Genomic DNA, 19,779 nt, shown 5'->3' with positions numbered 1-19,779 from the left:
TGAGTGAAAACCAGGATTGAGACTCAAACCTGACCCTCTGTCGACTGTTCTTTACAACCACCATGCCTCCTCCCTTGTGGGATTTGGAGGACAGGATAGTTAAATATAGCACATATACGCATAGAATATACAGGGAGATAAGCTTTGCCCATATACACATTGGGAGCCTCCCAAATAACCCATCCTGGGGAAAACGGTGTGCTTCTGTCAGCCCCCTGCTGCCCAAAACCCTACCAGGTACCTGGAAGTTCTCCTTGAGCCTCTTCTCATTGAAGCTCTTGGCCAGAGCAGCCACCCCTCTCTGCAGCTGATAGCGCAGGGTGACCTGGGCTGGAGTTCGCCTGTGCTTTTCAGCAATGGTGTTGAGTACTGGATCCTGCAGGAGAACTGGATTGTCCTTTTTCACCCTGGGAGGGAGGCAGAGGTGCTGTGTGTCTGAGGTTGTGTATCCGTTCTACTTGGGGATAGTTCATTCAGGCTAGGGGTGGTTGATCCTCTAGAATCTTCCTCATTACCTTCTGGCTGTCTCAATATTTCTTTGGCTTCTTTTGGTAAATCCAAAGAAGGACAAGGGAAAGAAAGGGGAAATCGGGTAGTTTTTTCATCTTTTAAACATTTCTGAGAAACTTGGTAAAAGATTGAATAAGTCAAGAAGACAAAATTGTTGTCCACAGTAAGACCCAATGACCACCATCATAACAAATAACCAAGAATTTTATAAGAATTTACTATTTCAAAAAATGCTCTCAACTAATTGTCTCCATTTTGTCCTCAAGTGTTAAAAGGTACACATCTATATTCCTCTTGAAGAGATAAAGAAACTAAAACTTACAGAAGTTGTAACTTGTCTCATATCCCTCAACTGCTAAGTGTCAGAATCATGGCTTGGAATTACCTTGTCACTCTTTAAAGCCAAAGCTTTTGAATTGGATGAACATTTTAATCAGTAATAATAATTACTTTATTATTCAATAATTTTTCATTGAGTCCTCACAATGTAGACTAGGTAAAGGGTTTGCAAAGATGGATGATTCCTCTTGACTATACTTAATTTCCCTCAGACGTTGAGAGATGTCTCCAGAAGGCACAGCATCTAGGGTCGGAATACCTTTATAGAGATCATTACCATTTCTTCCTTAAGTCAGACCCCAAGGTAGCATATGCAACAAGGAGAATGTCCTTGGACTTGCAGAACTCCAGCAGTTTGCTCTGGTTGAGGTAAGGGTGACATTCCACCTGTAAATTGCCAAGCAGAAGTATTGGAGTGTAGGACCAGCAGGATGGCGAGCACCAAACTTACAAGGAACATACAGTGAATACAGATTCATGGTATCAGAAATACTTAGAAATACCAGCATCGTGGGCCAGCAAGTGACCATCATCCACAGCTGTACCCATGGTGCACCATACACAATAGTTTTACTGCCTAAAAATGTCTTGTGCTTTACCTGTTCATCCCTCCTTCCTTCCCCATGAACACTTTGCAACCACTGATCTTTTCTTTCTTTCTTCCCTTCTCTTCCTTCCTTCCTCTCTCTTTCTCTCTTTCTTTTTTTTTTTTTTTTTGGAGCACTTTTGAGTTTACAGAAAAAATCGAACAAAAAATACAGTTTCCATATTTCCCTTCATTCCCTCTCCAATTTCCCCTATTATTATCCTCTTACATTAGTATGGTACATTTATTAAAATTGATGAGTCAATATTGGCAGATTATTATTAAGTAAAGCCCATAGTTTACATTAGGGTGCATTCTTTGTGATGTAAATTCTATGGGTTTTGACAAATGGATGATGTGTATCTTTCATTACAATACCCAACAGAATAATAGTTACGCTGTCCTAAGATTTCCCCTGTGTACCACCTATTCATCCACCCTTCTGTCCCTTTGTACCCCTGGCAAGCACTGATCATTTTACTGTCTCCATAGTTTTGCCTTTTCCAGAATGTCATAGAGGTGGAATCATACAGTATGCAGAATTTTCAGATTGGCTTCTTTCACTTAACAATATGCATTTAAGTTTCCTCCATGTCTTTTTCTCGCTTGATAGCTCACTTTTTAATTGCTAAATAATATTACATTTTAAGGCTGTCCCAGAGTTTGTTTATCCTTTCACCTATGGAGAGATGGAGGGACATCTTGGTTGCTTCCAAGTTTTGGCAATTATGAATAAAACTGCTATAAGACTCTGTGATCAGGTTTGTGTGTTTTCAGCTCATTTGGGTAAATACCAAGGACTACAATGCTGGATCATATGATAAGAGTATGTTTAGTTTTGTAAGAAACTGCCAAACTGTCTTCCAAAGTGGCTGCACCGTGTTGCACTCCCATCAGCCATGAATGACAGTCCCTGTTGCTCCGCATCCTCACCAGCATTTGGTGTTGTCAGTGTTCTGGATCTGGGCACTTTTAATGGGTGCATGGCAGGAGGGTGGCCCCACCCCATCTGTCGTTTTTCTCTCTGTGGTCTCAGTTACCCACAGTCAACCATGGTCTGAAAATATTAAATGGAAAATTCCAGAAATAATCAATTCATAAGTTTTACACTTCACACTGTTCTAAATGGTGTGATGAAGTCTTGTGCTGTCCTGCTCCATCCCACGCAAGACAGGAATCATGCCTTTGTTCAATGTACCCACACTCTATATGCTACCAGCCTGTTGGTCACTTAGTAGCCATCAGATCATCAGATCATCTGTCGTGGTATCGCAGTGCTGGTGTTCAAGTGACCCTTATTTTACTTAGTAATGTCCCCAAAACACAAAATTAGTGATGCTGGCAATTCAAATATTCTCTCTCTCTCTCTTTTTTTTTTTTTATTGGAGTATAGTTGCTTTACAGTGTTGTGTTAGTTTCTGCTGTACAACAAAGTGAATCAGCTGTATGTATACATATATCCCCTCCCTCTTGGACCTCCCCGCCCCGCATCCCACCTATCTAGGTCATCACAGAGCACCGAGCTGAGCTCCCTGTGCTATGCAGCAGGTTCCCACTAGCTACCTATTTTACACATGGTAGTGTACCTATGTCAATCCTAATCTCCCAGTTCATCCCACCATCCCCTTCCCCGCCCCACATGTCCACATGTCTGTTCTCTACATCTGCATCTCTATTCCTGCCCTGCAAATAGGTTCATCTGTACCATTTTTCTAGATTCCACATATATGCATTAACATATGATGTTTGTTTTTCTCTTTCTGACTTACTTCACTCTGTATGACAGACTCTAGGTCCATCCACATCTCTACAAATGACCCAATTGTGTTCCTTTTTATGACTGAGTTATATTCCATTGTATATATGTACCACATCTTCTTTATTCATTCATCTGTCAATGGCCATTTATGTTGTTTCCATGTCCTGGCTATTGTAAATAGTGCTGCAATGAAAATTGGGGTGCATGTGTCTTTTTGAATTATGGTTTTCTCAGGGTATATGCCCAGTAGTGAGATTACTGGTCATACGGTAGTTCTATTTTTAGTTTTTTTAAGAAACCTCCGTACTGTTCTCCATAGTGGCTGTATCAATTTACATTCCCACCAACAGTGCAAGAGTGTTCCCTTTTCTCCACACCCTCTCCAGCATTTATTGTTTGTAGATTTTTTGAGGATGGCCATTCTGACAGGTGTGAGATGATACCTCATTGTAGTTTTGATTTGCATTTCTCTAATAATTAGTGATGTTGAGCATTTTTCACATGCCTCTTGGCCATCTGTATGTCTTCTCTGGAGAAATGTCTATTTAGGTCTCCAGCCCTTTTTTTTTTTCCTGCCCATTTTTTGATTGGGTTGTTTGTTTTTTTGATATTGAGCTGCATGAGCTGTTTGTATATTTTGGAGATTAATCCTTTGTCAGTTGCTTTGTTTGCAAATATTTTCTCCCATTCTGAGGGATGTCTTTTCGTCTTGTTTATGGTTTCCTTTGCTGTGCAAAAGCTTTTAAGTTTCACTAGGTCCCATTTGTTTATCTTTGTTTTTATTTTCATTACTCTAGGAGGTGGATCAAAAAAGATCTTGCTGTGATTTATATCAAAGAGTGTTTTCCCTCTAAGAGTTTCATAGTGTCTGGTCTTACATTTAGGTCTTTAAACCATTTTGAGTTTTTTTGTGTGTGTATGGTGTTAGGGAGTGTTCTAATTTCATTCTTTTACATGTAGCTGTCCAGTTTTTCCAGCACCACTTATTGAAGAGACTGTCTTTTCTCCATTGTATACTCTTGCCTCCTTTGTCATAGATTAGGTGACCATAGGTGTGTGAGTTTATCTCTGGGCTTTCTATCCTGTTCCATTGATCTATATTTCTGTTTTTGTGCCAGTACCATACTGTCTTGATTACTGTAGCTTTGTAGTATAGTGTGAAGTCAGGGAGCCTGATTCCTCCAGCTCCGTTTTTCTTTCTCAAGATTGCTTTGGCTATTCAGGGTCTTCTGTGTTTCCATACAAATTGTAAAATTTTTTGTTCTAATTCTGTGAATAACACCATTGGTAATCTGATAGGGATTGCACTGAATCTGTAGATTGCTTTGGGTAATGTAATCATTTTCACAATATTGATTCTTCCAATGTTCCAAGAACATTGTATATCTCTCCATCTGTTTGTGTCATCTTTGATTTCTTTCATCAGTGTTTTATAGTTTTCTGAGTACAGGTCTTTTGCCCCTTAGGTAAGTTTATTCCTAGGTATTTTATTCTTTTTGTTGTGATGGTAAATGGGATTGTTTCCTTAATTTCACTTTCTGATCTTTCGTTGTTAGGGTATAGGAATGCAAGAGATTTCTGTGTGTTAATTTTGGATCCTAGAACTTTACCAGATTCATTGATTAGCTCTAGTAATTTTCTGGTAGCATCTTTAGGATTTTCTATGTACAGTATATTGTCATCTGCAAACAGTGACAGTTTTACTTCTTCTTTTCCAATTTATATTCCTTTTATTTCTTTTTCTTCTCTGATTGCCTTGGCTAGGACTTCCAAAACTATGTTGAATAATAGTGGCAATAATGGACATCCTTGTCTTGTTCCTGACCTTAGAGGAAATGCTTTCAGTTTTTCACCATTGAGAATGATGTTTGCTGTGGGTTTGTTGCATATGGCCTTTATTATGTTGAGGTAGGTTCCCTCTATGCCCACTTTCTGGAGAGTTTTTATCATAAATGGGTGTTGAATTTTGTCAAAAGCTTTTTCTGCATCTATTGAAATGACCATATGGTTTGTACAAATTTCCAAGATTGAACCAAGAAGAATAAGAAAATATAAACAGACCAATCACAAGTAATGAAATTGAAACTGTAATTAGAAATCTTCCAGCAAACAAAAGTCCAGGACCAGATGGCTTCACAGGAGAATTATATCAAACATTTACAGAAGAGCTAACACCTATCCTTCTCAAACTCTTCCAAAAAACTGCAGAGGAAAGAACACTCCCAGACTTGTTCTCTGAGGCCACAATCACCCTAATACCAAAACCAGAGAAAGATATCTCAAAAAAAGAAAATTACAGACCAATATCACTGACGAACACAAAAGCAAAAATCCTCAACAAAATTCTAACAAATGGAATCCAACAACACATTAAAAAGATCATACACCATGATCAAGTGGGATTTATCCCAAGGATTCAAGGATTCTTCAATATATGCAAATCAATCACTGTGATACACCATAATTAACAAATCAAATATTCTCTTACTGTGCTTAATTGTATATATATATATTTTGGCCATACCACACGGCATGTGAGATCTTAGTTCCCTGACCAGGGATCGAACCTGCACCCCCTGCATTGGAAGCACTGAGTCAACCACTGGACTGCCAGGGAAGTCCCATTACTGTGCTTAATTAAAATTAAACTTTATCATAGGCATGTACGTATAGGAAAAAACATAGTCTATGTAGTGTTCAGTAATATCCATGGTATGGTTTGGGGCATCCACTGTTGGGGGGGGGTGTCATCCCGCAGATAAGAGGGAACTATTGTATCTCACTTTTGTCTTAATTTGCAAATCTCTAATGATATGTGATGTTTAATAATTTTTCATATGCTTTTTTGCTACCTGTTCAGGCAAACCTTGGAGATACTGCAGGTTCAGTTCCAAGCCATCACAATAAAGCAAATATTGCAATAAAGGAGCCACATATTTTTCAGTTTCCCAGTAAACATAAAAAGTGATGTTTACACTACACTGTGGTCTATTAAGTGTTCAATAGCATATGTCTAAAAACTACATACCTTAATTTAAAAAGACTCAATTGCTAAAAAGTGCCAAAACAGTTACAATAGTAACATCAAAGATCACTGATCACACATCCCCATAACAAATAAAATAATAATGAAAAAGTTTGAAATATTGTGAGAGTTATCAAAACGTGACACAAACTCAGCAAATGCTGTTGGGAAAATGGTTCTGACAGACTTGCTTGACACGGGGTCGCCACAAACCTTCAATTCATAAAAGATGCACTAGCTTCAAAACGCAATGAAAGGAGGATGCCTGTATATCTTTGTTGATGTATCTGTTCAGAACCTTTGCTCATTTTTAAATTGCTCAGCCTCCACTTGGCCAAATTCCATTCACCCCTTAGAGTTCAGGGTAATGTCCAGCTTCTCTCTTAATTCTTCACCACTCCTCCAGTCAAAACTAATTTTCTCAATAGTTCAAATTATTGGGTGTATGATAGCCTCAAGGATGTATTGTACAACATGGGGAATATAGCCAATATTTTGTAATAACTGTAAATGGAAAGTAACCTTTAAAACTTGTATAAAAATTTTTTAATTTAAAAGACAAAAGAATTAATTAAAAATTTTAAAAAACATACTACATTTTTAAAAATGAGATTTCAGTTTACTAATTTAGTAAAACCAAAAATTATATATCATGGTATCTTATATTGGCTTAGTTCCTTACGATATTTTGTTTGCTCTCTTTTATTGAGGTATTATTGACATATAACATTATATTAGTTTTAGCTGTACAAAATAATGATTCAATATTTGTATATATTACAAAATGATCGTCACAGTAATTCTAGCTAACATCTGTCACAAAATTATTAAAATTTTATAAAAATTTTTAAAAACCAATTTTCTTTCCTTTCTCAAATTGGTGATATCCAAAGCAGAGGTAAATCTCCCAAAGGACATAAATTAAAATTTTTTAGAACTCCTGTTTGTATTTTTCATCTACAAGTAAGAAAACAATAAGCCTTACTAATATCTAATTTATGGGTTGATATTAGATTCATCCTCTCTCAGTCTACATGTGAGACGTCTAAAAGGAGATGAGATAACATGGGAATATTGGTCCTCTGCTGGGCACAAGTATTGCCAGTTATTTCTACACTCATGATTTCTTTCATTATTCTCCAAGATCAGGAATGGATGTGCTGCTCATTAAAGTGAATTTATCTTAACAAAGTAGACTTCTAAAAATTTTTTAACTTTAAATTTTTTATGGTAGTAAAATCTACATAACATACATTATTTACCACTTTACCCATATTTAAGTACACAGTTCAATGGCATTAAGTACATTCACATTGTTTGGGAGTGATTTTGTACCATCAAGAGTCTCAATGGTTGTCTCATGACACAGAACTCAAAAGAGCTGTTAAAGATGAATTACCGGGCTTCCCTGGTGGCGCAGTGGTTGAGAACCTGCCTGCCGATGTAGGGGATGCGGGTTCGAGCCCTGGTCTGGGAGGATCCCACATGCCACGGAGCGACTAGGCCCGTGAGCCACAGCTACTGAGCCTGCGTGTCTGGAGCCTGTGCTCCGCAACAAGAGAGGCCGCGATAGTGAGAGGCCTGCGCACCGCGATGAAGAGTGGCCCCGCTTGCCACAACTGGAGAAAGCCCTCACACAGAAACGAAGACCCAACACAGCCAAGAATGAATAAATAAATAAATAATAATTAAAAAAAAAAAAAGATGAATTACCCATTTTCTTTGACACATGAGTGTTCCAACTTTACTGACCTTTTTTGAGAAAAGTCAGTCATTTGCTAGCTCTGAATTTTTAGGACCAACCACTATAACACCTACTCGATTATACTTCAGCCTGACTCCTAAATGTTTCTTATAAAGTGACATGAGAACAAAAACAAATAAAAGAAATAAAAATAAAGTGGCATAGCCTTTAGATCTTCAGTAACTTAAAAAACATTCTGTTTTCTTGAAGCAGCTAGTGTCCAAAGGTACAGTACATAAGGGGGAGCGCCATTGGTGACTTTGTTGAAGTGAGGGAAGAGTAAGCTGATGAGGGATAAGAGGTTGGGGGGCCAATTGGTGGGGCTCACCTGGTTGCAGACGGGCTTGTACTTGAGCCCTGGCTCATTCAGGATCATCTCCAGCTGCTTGCGGTTAAAGTTGGACACCCCAATGGACTTGGCCAGTCCTGCATCCTTACACTTCTCCAGGGCCTGGGGAGGAAGAGGTGGTGAGGAGTAACTGGCTAGAGAAGCATAACAAATGGTAGCATGCTGTGGATGAGAGACAATACGTGATGCAGATGTCAGTAAATAAGACAAGAATTGGCCAATAGGAGGAGAATGGGAAATAAAATAGTTTTTGAAATGGGTAAGGAGATAGAGTAAGAATGCAAGCAGCCAAGGCAGGGCTAAGACAGCCAGTACGATCTTTAGATAGCACCTAAAAAAATATGATAGAACAATAGTAGAACAAGCGCCAGGAGAATGGAGGTGGAGTCAGTTGCAGCCTGGGAAACAGGAAGTGGCCATGCCATCTCCCAGACCACCAGCTCCCTGTTTTCTCTTTAACCTCATTTCCTATTATTGTCCACCAAATTCACTCTGTTCCAGCCACACATGCCCCTTTGCTGGTTTTTGAACATGGTAAGCTCTCTCCTACTTTAAAATCTTTGCCTTGATTTTCTTTATGCCTGCATCACTCTTCCTCCAGATACACACTTAATCTACTTAATCCATTAATCAATTAATCAATTTCATTATCCATTTAATCAATTTCCTCATTTCCTGCAAGTCTTTGGTCAAATGCCACCTTCTCAAAGAGACCTGCCCTGTCCATTCTGTTTTTAATTGCCTATCTGTGCCCCAAACCCAGCCTGGCACACTCAGTTCCCTTACTCTTTCTTATACCACTGCATCCCTCCCCCTCACCAGTAGCACCTACCACTCTATGGGGTCAGAGACCTTGGTTTTGTTCATGGATGTAGCCTGAGTACTTAGAAGTACTCAGTAATCATAAGCACTCAATAACTACTTATTGAATTACTAAATAGAAGAAATGTGAAACTGAGGCAGAGGGACATTCAGGGATTTGCCCAAATCTACATGGGGGGCAGAATTGGACTACATCCTCCTCTCCTCAATTCCATTTCTGTCCTCTCCACCCCAGGGTGCAGAGACATGGCCTCTTTGGAGCTGCACTCACCTCCCATGTGGTACAGAGATCCACTGTGTCAAAAATGATGTTTCCATATGTGTCCTTTGGGAAAAAGTCCTCCCCAGGCTGGAATATAGGAAAGAAGAAGAGGTTGGATCAAGCTATGTCTGGCCTCAGCCAAGATGTTTGGAGCCTTTAGACCTTGAGGCTAATGGAACCATCTATCCTTATTCTTAGTACATTGAGAAAGTACACTTCTTAGAAATATTTTTAACCTCTAAAGGTTTAATAAATATTGTTTGTGTCAAGGACAACTTGAGATACCCAACACCCCATCCTAGTGAGAGCCCAGAGTGTTGCCATAGCTGAATGGGCTCCTTTGTCCCAGATCCTTGTGGGATAAGGCTCTTCCATCCCTGCTTTCCACCTGGAGGTGGTCTTTTGAGAGAGGGACTTGTCACCATCTCAAGGGCTGAGTCTCATCCTCATTAAATTTTCTGTGCCTTCACAGGTCTCCACACTGGGACGTTCCCCAGACACCAGTGGGCATGAGGTTGAAATTCAAGAGTACAGGGACTTGAAAATATAGACAGTTGTCCACAAGATCAAGGCAAATACATTGAAACCAGTAAACCCATCAGTCTGGGGCTGGAATAGTGAACTGGGATAGGGATAGTTGCAGAAAAAAGAAAAAACAAAAAGAGAGAATATTAAAGTATTATATATGATTCTTCTCATTTTCACAAACTATATCCTCTTTTTATTTAGCTACTAATGATGTTGATAACCAAAGTAAAATAACTTTCACTAACCTTCATAGCTATTGGGAAATGAGTAAGATAAAGATCCACATAGCTCAGTTGAAGTTTCCTCAGTGAGCTTTCCAGGCAAGTTTGGACCAATTCTGGACGGAAAAAGGTGCTCCACAACTGCAGTGGTGGAAAGACAAGTGGGGTGGGATTATTTAAGAATATTTAGGAGAGATTAATACAATGGCAAATAAACAACAACAACCAAAAACCCACCCATGGTCGTTGGGAAGTGACAAGTCATCCTGTGAAGCTCAGGATTCTTTATCATCATAGCTTATTTTCACATTGAATTAAGAAAACATGGTAGAAAGTTAAAATATGGTCTTACACAGATGCTCTCAAAACTGAAAATACTAAAAAGAATTATTTGGTTTGTTTGTGCAAAATATATCCCTGGGTTCTCCCTCAAACATCATAAATTATAATATCTGGAGACTGGGCTGGGAAACTGCATTTTATTTTTTATTTTTTTAAGAATTTTTGATGTGGACCATATTTAAAGTCTTTATTAATTTTGTTACAATATTGCTTCTGTTTTATGTTTTGATTTTTTGGCCCCAAGGCATGTGGGATCTTAGCTCCCTGACCAGGGATTGAACCCACACCCCCTGCATTGGAAGGGGAAGTCTTAATCACCTGACCACCAGGGAGGTCCCTGGGAAACTGCATTTTAAACAAGCACATCAAGTGATTGTGATCCAGGAAATTCTATCTTGGCTGCATTCAATTGTTAGGTTTGCCAAAGAAAGCTAGGCCCTTTAGGAATTTTGGGGGGAGGGCATTTTAGTTACTTCATTTTAAGAAGTAATAATCTAAGGAAAATCCATCAAAATTACTAAAGGTAAGGAAACAAACGGATCCCATGTAAAGAGGATTAAAGCTGAGAGTTAAGAGGGTAGTGCTCTAGCAATATCTCATCTAAACACAGTCGTGTGGAGAGATTCACATTCGGGAGCGAGAAAGAAGAAATATCCATTCATAGACCAGTATAGGGTTCACTATCATGGACACCAACTCCCTCCTCTTGGGCTACTTTACCTCAAATTCAAATGCTTTTTTTTCTAGCAGTAGTCAGTTCAATGAACACGATGGGGAAAATTCCTCTTGTGTTCCATTTCCAATCCAACTTAAATACTAAGTTCTTTTGTTTGTTTCAGATGTGATATCAGTGGGTATAAATTATATTAGTAAAAATGGCTTGAAAGTTTAAAATTGCATTAGAAATACTTTTATAAACATGAATGTTATCCTCATAGCAGTTCCGTGGTATTATATTATTTTTCCTACCTCATAGGAAAGAGAAATAAATGTCTATTGACAACGCAATAGATTGAGATATAAAGACTAAGACTTAAAGAGGTTAAAAGACTTTTTTTTGGTTAAGAAATTTCACAGGGCTTCCCTGGTGGTGCAGTGGTTGAGAATCTGCCTGCCAATGCAGGGGACACGGGTTTGAGCCCTGGTCTGGGAAGATCCCACATGCCGCGGAGCAACTAGGCCCTTGAGCCACAATTACTGAGCCTGCGCGTCTGGAGCCTGTGCTCTGCAACAAGAGAGGCCGCAATAATGAGAGGCCCGCGCCCCGCGATGAAGAGTGGCCCCCACTTGCCGCAACTAGAGAAAGCCCTCGCACAGAAACGAAGACCCAACGCAGCCATAAATAATAAATAAATCAATTTTTTTAAAAAAGTAGAGGAATTTAAACAAAAACTCCTAAAGAAACTCAACATTTAAAAAAAAAAATTTCACAAAGTCAAATATATAGAATATTAAAAAACTAAAATTTGATTGTAGTTTCCAAAAGCCTACACTTTCTGACTAAGTTGCTTTACCTCACACTACAGCTAAGAAAGATTGTCACTTCATCAAAACTTGAGTATAACAGAGTTGGAAAAGCCAAATCCATCCTTGAGTTTGAAAACATATGATAATAATAACAGCTAGTATTTTTGAACATTTAAAATACATTAAATATTTTTAAAGCTTTACATGTATTTTTTTGAAGTGATACTCATAAAAATCCTGTGAGGCAAATACTGTTATCTTCATTTACAGCTTGGGAAACTAAGGCACAGACTTTAAGTAGTTTGTCCAAGGTAAGTAAGTGGCAGAACCTGGATTCAAATATAGGAAGTCTGACCACAGAACCCACATTCCTATCCAGCTGTTCCAAACCAGCCTTCTCATAGTTCAAGGTCTGAGAGTGAATGAGAATTAAACCAATGAGAAAAGAAATATGCCAAGAAATGATTCAGCTAAGAGTGAGCTTCCACAGATACATATGCAACTATACACAACACCTTCGTAGTGTAGAATAAGTCACCCCTCTTCACAGTGCCATCTGCAATCTTCATCTGGATGGCCCTCCCAATTTCTTCTTCATTTTGGTACATATAAGCTGAATCAATATGGCGGTAGCCTACATCGATTGCTCTCTTGATGGCCTTTTCTACCTCACTCTTAGCAACCTAGAAGAGCATGAAAAGATAAAGACCTACTTGATTCAGGAACAGATGACCAATTCCATAAGCAGAGCTAGTCAGCAGAAACCATTGTTTTTCTAAGGGTTAAGAGCTAGCGGTGACAAAGCTTAATGTTGACCTATGATCGGCAGTAAATATTTAACAACTGACTCTGAAGGAGTCCTGATTTGTAGTATTAGCCAGTTTCTATGGTGGAACTATTCCCACCATTGCTAATTTCAAGCAACTGATGCTGGGAAAAGACTCTTACAGTTGAATCTTTGAGCTCATGAGCTGGTCCCAGCACGTCACATCATGAACTCTCTATTTCTGGACTTACACTATATACATGTATAGATTTACACAGTATATAGATTTACCTTTCTAAATTAATTCACTCTGTAAGAGATCATTAAACTGGTTTCAACCCGGAAATCCATTGCAAAAAAATGATCAATGCGATGAAGATGTAACTTCAGAGAGAATAAATTTGTGATTTACCTTTGTAAACTTGGAGAAACACTTCAACATTTGAGGAAGAACTAAAATGTAAAAAACAAAAACAAAAAAAAACCCTCTTTTTTTTCACTTAAAAATATCTTATAATTAATTCCTTCTTTGGTTACTAAGTTAATCCTTAGCTAATATTCTCCTTCACAATTTTGTTATTCTTCTTAGCTGCCTACTGTTCTGCTGGACCACCAGGCTGGACTTCTGAAGTTATCAATCATTTTCACAGCTCCATTATCCCCTCTACTTCACTCAGTAATTAAAAGGTCTTTTGGGTATATTTTTGTAATTTGCAACTCCTGATGAATTGACCAGTCCCAGGGGGATGAGCTGACTGTCCACAGATGAAAGAGCCAAGTCAAAGTAAAAGCAACAGTCCGTGCCAGTGTCCTTGCTACAGACCTCAACATCACACTCCACGTGGCTCTCCTGCTGGGGAATCAAGCATGAAGTTCAGTCTTCCAAACAGAGAGAGAACTTCCAAGTGCCACATGCCTCTCCCCACAGCACAGTATTCACAGCCTGACCTGTAAGAGACTATTTTCACCTCAGACCACCAAAACTCCCTCTAAGATGAATCTGGTCTCTCATTCTCCAGGTCCTTTTTGCCCCCGAGATTTCTCTTGATGCTCTACGATTGGAGGTGGATGGGGACAACTTGGACATTAGAAATTACAGAGAAACTGCATCACTAAGAAATTTGCGGCAACGTCTCTGATACGTGGTAATCAAGACAGCTAGGTTTCACTGATTCTAATCTACTGTGGAATGGCTACAACTGGACAGCAAATGAGAATAAAGGGAAAAGATGGACCCACCCCTGAATTGCTGAAAGATGAAGAACTTCCGTATCTCTTGCTATAGCATCAGAATCACTTGCCAGCTCGTTAGAAATGTGGATTTTTGAGCCTTATCCCAGATCGAATGAATCAGAACCTTTGTGGGCAGAACCCCAAAGTCTGCATTTTAAACAAGATCCTCAGGTATTTTCATGCCTATTAAAATTTGAAAAGCACTGACAATGCACAAAATAACCTAACCTGGAGAGAAGCATACTACACATTAAGAAAGCGTGGTCCATCTGAATTTCCCAAATTCACACAGTGACTGGTTCTGATCAGGACCCAAGTCTGCTACTCCTCCATCTCCAATACCATTCTGATTACCTGAGGAGGGGCAGAAGTGCCCAATCCCAGCATAGGCATGAAGCATCCATCATTCATCTTTAAAGAAAAAAGTCTCATTTGACTCATCTTCTCTCACTCTTCTGGCTAAACAAACACTAATTTTCCTCTTTATTAAGAGAAATCTGCAGAGGGAAGAAAATAGTATTCAATACAATTGTTATTTTTTTTTAACAGCTTTAATGAGATAAAATTCACATATCACAAAATCCCCCCCTTTAAGGAACTCTGCTCAATATTATGTAACAACTTAGATGGGAAAAGAATTTGAAAAAGAATAGATACATGTATATGTATAACTGAATCACTTTGCTGGACACCTAAAACTAACACAACATTGTTAATCAACTATACTCCAATATAAAATAAAAAGCTTACAAAAATCACCCCCTTTAAAGTATACAATTCAGTGGTTTTTAGTATATTCATAGAGTTGTTACCACTACACAACTTTAGAACATTTTCATCATCCCCAAAGAAACCCACAATCATTAGAAACAAGTCCCCACCCCTCCTTCCCTTCAACTCCTGGCAACTGCTTTCTGTCTCTATAGATTTGCCTATTCTAGACATCTGATATTCATGCTCTCATACAATATGTGGCATTTTCTGACTGCCTTCTTTCACTTAGCATAATATTTTCAAGGCTTGTCCATGTTGAAACATGTATCAGTACTTCAGTCCATTTTATGGCTAAATAACATCCCACTGTATGGATATGCCACATTTTATTTATATATTCATCAGTTGATAAACATTTTGCTTTTTCTACCTTTTGGCTATTATGAGTAATTCTTTTATAAACATTCATGTACAAGTTTTTGTGTAGACTTGCACTTTTAATTCTCTTGGGTATATACCTAAGAGTGGAATTGCCGGGTCATACAGCAAATCCATATTTAACATTCTGAGGAACTGCCAAATGTCTTCCAAATTGGCTGCACCATTTACATTCCTAACAGTAATTTATGAGGGTTCCAATTTCTCCACAACCTCACAACACTGCTTATTATCTTTTTTTATTATAGCCATCTTATGCAGTGTGAACAGTCCTGCAATGAACATAGGAGAACTAATATCTCTTCAAGATCCTGATTTCAATTCTATTGGAATAGTACACAGAAGTGGGATTGTTGAATCATATGGTAGATCTATTTTCAGTTTTTTGAGGAACATTCATTCAAAGTAGTTGCATTATTTTGCATTCCCACTAACAGTGTACAAGCTTTCCAATTTCTCCACATCCTCTCCAACACTTATTATCTGTCAGGTTGTTTTTTTGTTTTTATTTTTATAATAGCCATTCTGACAGGTATGAAGTCATGTCACGTAGTTTCAGTTTGCATTTTCCTGATGACCAGTGATGCTGACCATTTTTTTATATACCTATTGGCCATTTGTATGTCTTCTTTGGAGAAATGTCTATTGAAGTCCTTTGCCCAATTTTTAAATTGGATTATTAGTTTTGTTAGTTTTGTTAGTTTAAATTGGATTATTAGTATTGTTCAGTGTTGATGTATAGAACCACAACTGATTGTGTGTTTATCTGTATTTATCTTGTACCCTACAACTCTGCTGAATTTATTAGCTCTAGTAGTTTTCTTGTGAACTCTTTGGGGTTTTCTGTATGTTGAATCATGTCATCTGTGATCAGAGATAGTTTACCGCTTTCTTTCCAATTTGGATGGCTTTTATTTCTTTTTCTTGTCTAATGGCTCTGGCTAGAATGTCCAGTATCATGCTGAATAGCTGAGGTAAAAATAGGCATCCTATCTCATTCTTGATCTTAGGAGGAAAACTTTCAGTCTTTCATCATACCATTGAGTATGATGTTACCTGGACTTTTTTCATATGTCTTTGTTGAGAATTTGGCTAAACTACTCTGTAATATCACTGCATTGGCATCTGTTTTGTACAGCTAAGTAGCCTACAGGGGCCATAAATCGACACTACCCCCTCCAGAAAGCTAATGCCTTAAACAAGTGTTTTCTGAATGCCCCCCAAAGCAGAAATGGCTTATTTAGATCCCCGGGAAGCCACTTCAGCTTGTGAGGTAAAAAACGATGGCAGCAGCCTTGTTTGTACCTCTTCAATCAGAGCAGCAACCTACCATCAGAACACAGAACACTGACATGTGGAAGACAAGCTCCTTATTTCCCACCCTGGATACAGCAAACCACACCAGAACCTCAGGTTTCCTTCCTCACAGCTGCCTGCCCCAGGTCTGGAAGGTGGGCGGTGGGTAAACACCACCCTGAGGGCTGTAACTGACCGGTACTAACCGCAATTTACCAGCCAAGCTTTGCTCTGGATGCAGCAAGCCTTCAAATAGACTCTAGAGTTCCAAAATATTTACTTCAGACAGATTCTACCAATATAATTTTTTGTCAAGGTAGAGAGATGGATTCCTGGTGCTTCCAATTATGCCATTTTTCCTGAAGACACTCTATAAATTCTTTGGGTTGATCTTTGAAAGTATTGTTTTACTCTAAGATCTGGTAAGATAGAAATAAATTTAATTTTCAAAAAAAAACCTACTAATTTTTGTGTTGCAAAATACTAATATCATTTCATTAAAATCTGATAATAAAAAAGATGTTACTGTGAAAATATACATAGTTTAGAATTGACTATAGTAAAAGCATCTTGGAGGATGCAAATATATTAACAAATACAGAGATTCTAATAAAAAAAATTTACTAGAATATACTAAAGACTTTTGTCATTGATGGAATAGAAGACAAATACACCGTATATATACAGTTAACCCTCCAACAATGCAGGGGTTAGGGGCGCCAACCCAAGCACTGTTGAAAATCCACATATAACTTTGCAGTCTCCCTTTTATATCCGCAGTTCTGCCTCTGTAGATTCAACCAACCGTGGATTACTAGTGTGGTACATATTTACTGAAAAAAAAGCCACTTGGCCTCACATGGTTCAAACCTGTGTTGTTCAAGGGTCAACTGTAAATAAATTCCAAATATGTAAGTGACATAAAGTGTGAAAAATGAGGAGAAAAATACAAGAAACTTCAAGACATAATCTTGTCTGAGAGAAGAGCTTGTTAAATAGACCAGAAAATCAAATGCTATGAAAGGAGAAATAAACATATTTGGCTATATAAAAATCCAAACTTTTAACAGAGTTAATAGGAAAATGATAAATTTGGAAAATATTTATAAACTAGATAACAGGGAGCTGATATAGCAAAAGACAAGTAATTTATAAAAATTTGACTGAGGCTATGAAGATAAATTGCAAATAATAATACAAACCCAAATGTCCACGAGCATAGTAAAAGATTCACTAGTCGTTAGGGAAAAGCAAATTAAAGTAACAAAAGAGATTTCAGTTTATAGCCACCTGACTGGCAAAATTTAAATGAGTCATGGTATCTATTGGGTAGCGGTGTGGATAAGAAAGTAATTTCGTATATTGTAGCTAGGTATGTGAAATTAAATGTGAAAAGCAATCTGCCAACAACTATTGAAACTAAAATTTCATATACCCTTTAACTCATAAATCCTGATCCCCAGAAATGAAAGCACCTGTGTAATGGCACATGTATAAGGATATTTTACATAACCATATTTAGTGCCAACACCCAGAACCAAGTGAACACTCACCCATAAGAAAATCAGTAAATAATTACAGTGACTTCACTCCATGTAGTATTTGCTCTGCTAATGCACTTGGAGGAATTTCCATGTGCTGAACACAGGATCTGGTTTTGTTAAAACATGACAAATAATTTCCATATGTTGTATATGTGTACATATATACATACATATATGTTTGTGTATATAAATGTATATATAGGTATATATTATATAAGCCTGGAGAAAATATAGGAAGTGCATATTAAGCTGTTAACATTCATTATTGTGAAGTGTTGCTGAAACGAGTGAAGGGGGAAAAAGAGGGCATGGGGGACAAAAAGGGCAAAAAGAAAAAAATTCAACAAAAAAGCAAATATATGATCATTTACATATGTATTTAAAATTATATACTTATCTTTTTTCTTTATGTATAAATAAAATAATTCAGTAAGCAATATCAGATTACAGAGACAGCAAAGGATAAAGCACTCAATATAATCACTTAAAAGACCAAGAGGTGACACATACACACTATTATATATAAAATAAATAACTAATAAGGACCTACTGTATAGCACAGAGAACTCTACTCAATACTCTGTTATAACCTATATGGGAAAAGAATCTAAAAAAGAGTGGATATATGTATATGTATAACAGATTCACTTAGCTGTACACCTGAAACTAACACAATATTGTAAATGTTGTGAAATGTTGTAAAAAAAAAAAAAAAAAAAAAAGACCAAGAGGTATGTACTATAATTCACTGTTGAGTTACTGGACATGGTTCCACACCAAGAAAGGGAGAATCCCTGACTTCAGAGAATTATTTCCTCTATGTAAAGATTTGGGTACTTACCTCTAAGTGGATATCTAGTATATATCCAACCTTGAACGTGAAAAAGCAGCCGTAAACACTGAGACCGTTTCCCGGAGGACACTGGCAAGGTATTTATGTGCTCATCTGCCCTTGATTTTTGTTTGCAAAACTTACACATAGGTGCTGATTGGCACCACACTGTTTTTGAACCTCTCTCCTATGCCACAATTAAAGTCATACACAAAATTATGTATTACAATCAAAGAGGAAACAGTCAAGCACAGTTTTAAATATTAGAGAAAGGGAACAAAATCATCTCTGATGTTCCACATGGCAAACACCAACCCTTCTCGAACTGTGAAAACAGCCATGAATCTGTCTTTCAGGAACAGCTCTGAGTCTGATCTGGAAATGCAGAATTTACCCAGACACTGTATTCCATTGGAGAGTATTGACTGTCCTAATATGGGTACAATCAGGCTGTCATTTAATTTTTATTTATTTTTGGCTGTGTTGGGTCTTCGTTTCTGTGCGAGGGCTTTCCCTAGTTGTGGCGAGCGGGGGCCACTCTTCATCACAGTGTGCGGGCCTCTCGCTGTCGCGGCCTCTCTTGTTGTGGAGCACAAGCTCCAGACGCGCAGGCTCAGTAGTTGTGGCTCACGGGCCTAGTTGCTCCGCGGCATGTGGGATCTTCCCAGACCAGGGCTCGAACCCGTGTCCCCTGCGTTGGCAGACAGATTCTCAACCACTGCGCCACCAGGGAAGCCTTAGGCTGTCATTTATAGAGCTAAAACTACTGATACCATGATATGAATCAATCATGTGAGCAATGAGAAAAATGTTACTTCACTGCTTAACTTTTCACCCCTGACCACTAAGGGGAGCAAGTCCTCTGAAAATCCTTCACACCTTCTTTTCTCTTTCTTCCCTCTGCATTTACGACAATCTGTTATGGTAGGTGGGGTTACAGGGCTCTTGGATTCACCAAGACTCTGGTAAAATAAGTAGGGGACTCAGTTAATCAGCCCATAT

General features: G+C 38.2%; 2 protein-coding genes across 4 annotated transcripts in view; one reads left to right on the top strand and one right to left on the bottom strand.

The window, feature by feature from the left end:
* The window catches only part of AKR1E2 (aldo-keto reductase family 1 member E2), a 32,492-nt gene extending 18,085 nt beyond the window's left edge, over positions 1-14,407 (top strand). Inside the window, exon 8 of the mRNA XM_057544036.1 lies at positions 13,310-14,407. The gene's annotated coding sequence lies outside the window, so the exon portion shown is untranslated. The remainder of the gene's footprint in view (positions 1-13,309) is intronic.
* The window catches only part of LOC103003050 (aldo-keto reductase family 1 member C3-like), a 30,539-nt gene that overhangs the window by 3,925 nt on the left and 6,835 nt on the right, over positions 1-19,779 (bottom strand). For 2 of the 3 annotated variants that reach the window (XM_007167455.2, XM_057544034.1), the window contains exons 2-8: positions 14,308-14,450; positions 12,470-12,637; positions 10,170-10,286; positions 9,406-9,483; positions 8,292-8,414; positions 1,127-1,236; positions 242-407 (exon numbers count right to left, since the gene is read on the bottom strand). In XM_007167455.2, the coding sequence (XP_007167517.2) occupies positions 242-407; positions 1,127-1,236; positions 8,292-8,414; positions 9,406-9,483; positions 10,170-10,286; positions 12,470-12,637; positions 14,308-14,394 (849 nt within the window). In that variant the 5' untranslated portion in view covers positions 14,395-14,450. The remainder of the gene's footprint in view (positions 1-241; positions 408-1,126; positions 1,237-8,291; positions 8,415-9,405; positions 9,484-10,169; positions 10,287-12,469; positions 12,638-14,307; positions 14,451-19,779) is intronic. The other variant, XM_007167457.2, reaches the window with a different exon arrangement.

The sequence above is a fragment of the Balaenoptera acutorostrata genome, chromosome 3, assembly GCF_949987535.1.
Source record: "Balaenoptera acutorostrata chromosome 3, mBalAcu1.1, whole genome shotgun sequence".
Lineage (NCBI taxonomy): Eukaryota > Metazoa > Chordata > Mammalia > Artiodactyla > Balaenopteridae > Balaenoptera > Balaenoptera acutorostrata.
Note: the sequence above shows the minus strand (reverse complement) of the source record. Positions and strands in the feature narration are given on the sequence as shown.